The 6,548-nt window shown below is 34.5% G+C and overlaps 1 protein-coding gene across 2 annotated transcripts; it reads right to left on the reverse strand.

Annotated features, from left to right (window-relative positions):
- Positions 1–415: 415 nt before the first annotated feature.
- LOC140776328 (eukaryotic translation initiation factor 6-2) lies at positions 416–4,348 on the reverse strand. 2 transcript variants are annotated; one of them, XM_073119992.1, is made up of 8 exons: positions 4,142–4,348; positions 3,969–4,013; positions 3,732–3,828; positions 3,568–3,653; positions 3,447–3,491; positions 1,439–1,569; positions 997–1,107; positions 416–913 (listed from the first exon to the last, which is right to left on the reverse strand). In XM_073119992.1, the coding sequence occupies exons 2-8, from the start codon at positions 3,976–3,978 to the stop codon at positions 656–658; spliced, it is 738 nt and encodes a 245-aa protein (XP_072976093.1). In that variant the 5' UTR covers positions 3,979–4,013; positions 4,142–4,348; the 3' UTR covers positions 416–655. The 2 variants fall into 2 exon arrangements, with proteins under 2 accessions (XP_072976093.1, XP_072976092.1); XM_073119991.1 differs by having other exon boundaries at positions 3,969–4,010; positions 4,142–4,347.
- Between the last annotated feature and the right edge of the window lie 2,200 nt (positions 4,349–6,548).

Below are 6,548 nucleotides of genomic sequence, written 5' to 3' on the forward strand. Positions count from 1 at the left end.
GATGCTGATACTAAAGCCATATACCACCGTTGATCTATATTCTTCAGCTATTTATTTAAGCGAATGCAAGAAATTTACCTGTATTTCATTTAAAGAGGTAAATAGAAAACAATTGCCCATAACTTGCACACATAGTAGATAAACAAACTCGTATTATCATGGAGAAGGGGCTCTCCAAAGTAGAATCAACTGCTGCTTCTAGCTGGTACACAGATTTGAACTTTTGATCTGAAGCTGTACCAAAGAGAGAATAAAAGCTCCAAATATAGTCTAAATTGGGTATTAGTATAACAATGCTACCCAGCTGTTAGAGCAATCCAGATGACTACACGCATCAATATCCCCCGGTCCACTTACAAAGGCGTGTTAATAGTTTAATAATTGCAATGAAACTATGTCAAAACTTAACCATCAGTTGGGCAGTAAAATCATGACATGATAAATTTTTAAGATCATATGGCCAGAGAAAACTGGACTACGTTCTTAGTGGACAAGTGAAGTAGGCTGATCTGAGAATGAAATATAATTCTAACAAAAGCACATTGGAACACACACTGCTCCAGAAGTGAAATGACATCAAAATACTTGCCAGAATGCTAAAATAAGTTATAACATGAGTTACACTACAAGTGCTCTGCAGTCCAGCCCCGATATCTTATACGTAACTGTCAATAAGAGACTTTCTCATCTCGTCGACAATTGAGGTTGGTTGTGCTTCTCTCAGTTTGAAAACGCTCTCAATGACGGAGAGCTCAGTCGCCGTGGTGTCTGAGCCACAGAATGCTGTCCAGTCATTGACAGTCATACCAGCAGCGAGAACATCACTACCTCTGTTGACTGTTCCAGCTACAAGAGGGACTTGGAGGAGTGTGGAGAGCTCATCAAGATCCTCAATGGATGTATGCGGATGAACCTGTTCCATTAGGAAGCCCGGATATAAGTTATTACATCTGACCTAAATAGTAACAGTATAATAGATCATCTTTAATAACTTACCAAGCCCCCTCTATTCGAAAACACACAATAGCTTCCAACTAGAATGTTCCCAGCTATTGTCTGTCGAAATACTTCCACTCCAAGTACATCTGCAATGAGCTCTTCGGTTTCCTGTGAGGTGGAAAAGGAAGAAAAAAACCAATGAGCTGTGCAGTTATGCAAAATCAGCAATAAATCTAGGAAAAGCCAACACAAGTAAAATTCGAGATCCATATGACCCAGAGGGGTTTGAATTATGCAACAAAAACTGACGGATTAACTTTTTTGTTGCAACACGGATATAAAAGGCTAGTTCCTTATGGAATTAGAAGATCTTTTCCTACACTCCATCACAGTCTGAAGCTTCAGTTTGACATAAACGAACAACATACAGTACCACTAGGAAACCAACATTTTAATAATTCCCCTTCAATCCTAATTACATGAAAAAAGAACAACTTACTCTGTCCAGATCAGGATGTGTAAGAGCAACATGGTCGTTGCAAGATATGCAATTCCCCAGAGCAGATAGTCTTTCATCAATTCGTTGAACAACAACTTGATCAGGCAGACAATTTCTCAGATGTTGAAGCTCTACAGAATGAAACAACAAAAAGAAGCAGACAATGTTAGAATTTGTATCATTATACTGAGGTGATATGCATTATTGCATTCGCACACTAATAGATGACTGCAACTTGTTCACACCAAGTCATATTGGGTCCTTTACCCCAAAATAAGTGCCAACATGACATAATAGGCATATGAGTACACTAATACAGCAGTCAAGCCATACAATAGGACGATAGTCAATACAGAATCAGATCAAGTAATTAGGATTGACATCGCTTTCTTGGAATTTACATCCAATCATGTTTAGAAACTGAGAGGACAAGTTTCTGACATGACTAAATGGAAACCGAGTCTTTCAAAAATTTGAACATCGTTTTAATCAATATTATTTAAGTAAGGCCTAAGACATCTATTATCTCGTCATTTCCAGATCCCAGAAGTACATCAGATGAAATAACCTTGGCGAGATCCATTTATGTCGTCAATATAAGTCAGAAGGAATAATTTCTTGACATAAAATACACCAAGGGCAATTTATATAGTACCTCCTAAGAAGCAATTGCTTCTTGTATAGATTGTCTACTAACCTTCTATAACCATAGGCTACCTTATCCTCACAAGTTACTTGTATTACCCTAAGTGACCCCCCAACAAATTTCCCCCTTTTCCATTCATGATGTTATATTAATATCATCAGGGTTATGATTCACCAACCTGCTAGTTCTTTTTATGAAGCACAAGCAAGGGAATTTATCCTGGAAGCGGAAGAATTACTGAAACTTCACAAAACCCTCACAAAGGTTTATTCTTTCTCCCGAATCTAAGGCCAAAGCAAAAGCATACAGTCTCCCGCATAAAAGTCAACAGTGCCCTTTCTTTTCCACCAAACTCAACATAAGAAAGATGGAAGAACTGGAGCCGAGTATCTCAATGATGGGAAAACTTCATAAGAAGAATAGTTGTATGAAAATAAGACATTGTTCATCGGTTCTAAAACACTAAAACACTGAACAGAAGGAAAGAGAAATAAGATTAAAAAGATCAGTATTCATTCTATTCCGGTTGACAAGTCCTTATTTAAAATGTCAATGATGAGTCCATACCATTCAGTAATTTATGAAGAACTGAACTCAAAAGTGAAGCCTAATTGTAGTATCTCTTGCTTACAAAATCCTACTAGGAGTCATTTTAGTAATTACAGGGGGTAATTTTCCACATGTCTCATCAAGCTTCATTCAATTATAAAGTTACAAGTGAGATCTAGATAAATCCTCAAAGCAGAAGACTTCACATACTTCATACACCTTCAGCACTTCCAACCATCAGATTTTTACATACTTAAAATCCCTTAGATTAACTGCTCAAATCTTACATCTTGCTTTCACAATAGGTTAGCAACACCTAAAATCCAAAATAGTAAGATTTGACATATCTCAGCTTTATTAAGCTTTCAGTAAATCCCTTGATGCAAAGTACCTCAAGAAACAACTACTCCGATAGAAACATAATAGGAACAAAACTAACATATTGTTAGAAGTTAGAAGTGCCTCAGTTAAGGTAATAGATCAAGCAAAGAGGATAGAAAAACAATTACTAACATAAGCAAAAGAGCTTCAAGAACCAATCATTAATCGTTATGCAATAGTACTTACATACAAGGTTAGCTTGTTAAAAAAATCCTCCTGAAATCAAATGTAAGCACAAAAGAAAAGAATACCTTAATCTACCTTAAAGTAGCATCACATAGAAATTCCATTAACAACTTACCAATATCTATGTCTTGAGTTAAGGACCTCAACGTAATCATCCATTAAACATAAGTCTAAGAAGTTCAACTTAACATAACAAATCAATTTCCATTTTATCAATAATTGTAAAAAATTTCAACAAATGCATACCTTGATCGGTGGTAGTGTGTGGAAGGAGCAGCCCATTCTTGTTTCCTAAGTCAACACAAAAGGCAATAACAGTTACATATGAACAGAATACTTCTTGTGAACATTCCATCAGAATACTAACCAGCACAAAGTCGCCCAATTATCCGAGTCCCACCTATAGAAGTTTTGACCACCGGAATAACATCAGCAAGCTCAGCTTCAAAGGCACTGCAAATTGTTCACGTAAACCAGTAAGCAACTAAAAGTTTCATCAGATATCAAAGAAATCACTCGCAACAATCAAACCTGTAGAAATTCTCCGATCCACCAATTGCAACCAAACAGTACGCATTGGTCAACTTCGAGAAGACCCCAATTTCACAAGAATTCTCAAACTGAAGCCCTGTAAAGGCCCAGAAACAAACTAAATAGATTGTTCATGGAACAAATAAAAATAGGCACGATCTTTGCAAGCAGATGGCGATATAAATGATCAACACCAAATGAGTATAACTAATTCATGTCTACGCGATTCAAACATACGAGTAGCCATTGGCGAACTTCCCGCAAAAGACTCTTGAACACCTGCTTTAGAAAAGAAATAAAAAAAACTCAACAAAATGCTTATTTTCACTCGCTTATAAACACTCAAAAGGGGGCAGAAAGAAGTAATCAAAGAAATAAAAGTGAAAAGTTCGGAGCTTTAGGTGTTCCACCTCAGAATCCGGAGCGGCGAAGGGGTTCGGAGAGACGAAGCGATGGAAAGAAGCGGGAGCAAGGGGTGGAGAAGACGCGATGATACGATGGATGACTACTCTACTCGCTGGATTAGGGTTTCGAGCAAGTTCAATTTATAGGATTTGGGTTTTTGGGGGAAAGGGTGTATAGGAATTTCTTCCGACGCGTGTGATGCCAAAAGGGGAACCGTGGAGAGAAAGAAAGCTAGAGTGCTTTCCAGGTTAACCCGCTTAAAGGACGGATCGGGTCGGGCAAAGATAAGTTTATCTTGCTACTAACGGGCTCACCCGACCCGTTAGGCTATATATATATATATATATATATATCATATATGTACACCCTTTTAAATTTTGTATTGACAAGCATACCCTTCAAACAAATTGTTTCGTATGCAAGCGAAAAGTTTACTTTCAACTGATGGCTGTACGTTATATTGTAAATCATCATGAGGGCATTTTGGGGATAGGAATATTTTATTTATATTCCTGTGTATAGAGGGTGGGTTTATTGCTTTCCCAAATCCAAATCCAAATCCTATTTGGGCTAGCAGATGGATTTATGGTATCAAAGCAAGTGCTCAACTCATGTGGAGTGAACAATCTCTACTATAGGGTTTCATCCTTTTCCCATTAAACGTGTATTATTAGAGATAGTGATGCTCTACTATATGACGTAGGAAAAGGAAAGAAAATATGGTTTTTTAAAATCTTCTCCATTAAATTAAGATAAGTAACTTTTAAGTTATTTATTTATTGGTTGTGTGATTTTTTTTTATTTCTATATTAAAAACTTCGGTTCAGTAATTTATGCCACAATGTCATCTACAAATAATATGTTTATATAATAGCTATCTAAATATTGCATATAGTGTTAGTGGAAGAGAATGGTGGGGTTATCTCGATGAATTCATTGAATGCCCCACAATTAATTATCTATTATTTATTAAAAATGTGATGGATTAGTGTAGCAATAATTAATATGTAGTGGTATTATTATTGAATGCCATTGAGCAAGCATTTGGCAGCCCTTATGTTCAAGTCTACTGCTAAGGAGATTTGGGATCATTAAGTGAGAGGTCAGCAACGATCTCTAAAAATACCCCTCTATTTAATGAATCAAATAAATCTTCCCCAATATCTAATATTTTGGTCTCTCATATATCATATACTTAGACAATTATTTTAGAGAGATGAAAATTATTATGAACAAAAACTAAATCTTCTACATACTGTGAAGTGATTATATTGTCTTTTTAGTAAGTGAATGAAATCATATGTACTCTAACCTCTCAAAACATGATGATGAACACATTTGTTTGAGTAACTTAAGTACTAATGTTAAATTAATTTATATTATTTTTAATAATTGAGCCACACATGTAAATAACTAAAATGTGTACACTATAATTTAAATAAGCTTAAAATTTAGTGATCTAACTAATTATTAACTAATTCACATAAATGTATAATAGTTTTTATGAAATTTATGAGTAGATACAATTATGTAATTTTTTTCTGAGGGGTAAAATTAGAAAAAAAAATATATATAACCGCCAAAAAGTTATTTTCACTTTAAAAGTTAATGGTCCTCATTTTTGGCTTAGTTATATTATTTTTTAAGATAATTTTATATATTCACTAAGAACATATTTGAAAGACAATTACAAGAATTAGCTCCTTTTTTAATTTTATCCACTAATGGACTCAAGTATGCTTCTGCAAATTTAATCTCCTTCTACTCATTGTTTTAATATAGATTTAAAACGTATAAAATTAAGGACTAGACTAGAACTATTTTAGGATCTATTGATCAATCTCTAACGAGTGGTTTTAGAGCCTAATCCATACTTAATTCCTTTAGTCTTTTTTATTACATTGAAGATTAATTATGAAGAAATTTTAGGGTTCATAAATTTGGGGTTTTGATCATTTGATGATTATTTTGTGGATTAAAAGTGAGGATTAATACTTAATTTGGATTTATCCTATTATGTGCTCATGTTCACATTTTATTTTTTGGATTTTAACATAATATATTCAAAAGGCATTTGTCATCTCAATCTTGAACTTAGTGCTGCAATATTGCTTGTGTAGCGTTGCGTCACTAAGGACTATTAAGAAAAAAAAAGATTGCCGAATCATAAGCCCCCTTCTATAACTTGTATTATAACAATTTATATATTTTATAGTAATCATAGTTGCTACTAAAAAAATATATTTTTTGTTGCTAAAATATTTAGGGCAGTGGGTACATACACAAACCTTATTTTCTGTTTGCTTTTGTGCCTATATAAATTTGCTTTTACTTTTTCCATCATTGTATCTCATATCTCGTAAGTGAAGGCATGGTTTGTGAATGTGTCAACGATCTTCAATATCTCGTAAA

Source organism: Typha angustifolia, chromosome 14, assembly GCF_048772165.1.
Source record: "Typha angustifolia cultivar Huaian chromosome 14, ASM4877216v1, whole genome shotgun sequence".
NCBI lineage: Eukaryota > Viridiplantae > Streptophyta > Magnoliopsida > Poales > Typhaceae > Typha > Typha angustifolia.

What these genes read in the sequence shown, in the direction of transcription:
- LOC140776328 (XM_073119992.1), bottom strand. An exon ending in GGATCGGAGAATTTCTACAG is followed by an intron (nt 3,654 to 3,731) that starts GTTTGATTGTTG and finishes AACAATTTGCAG; the next exon opens with TGCCTTTGAAGCTGAGCTTG. An exon ending in ACACACTACCACCGATCAAG is followed by an intron (nt 1,570 to 3,446) that starts GTATGCATTTGT and finishes TTCATTCTGTAG; the next exon opens with AGCTTCAACATCTGAGAAAT.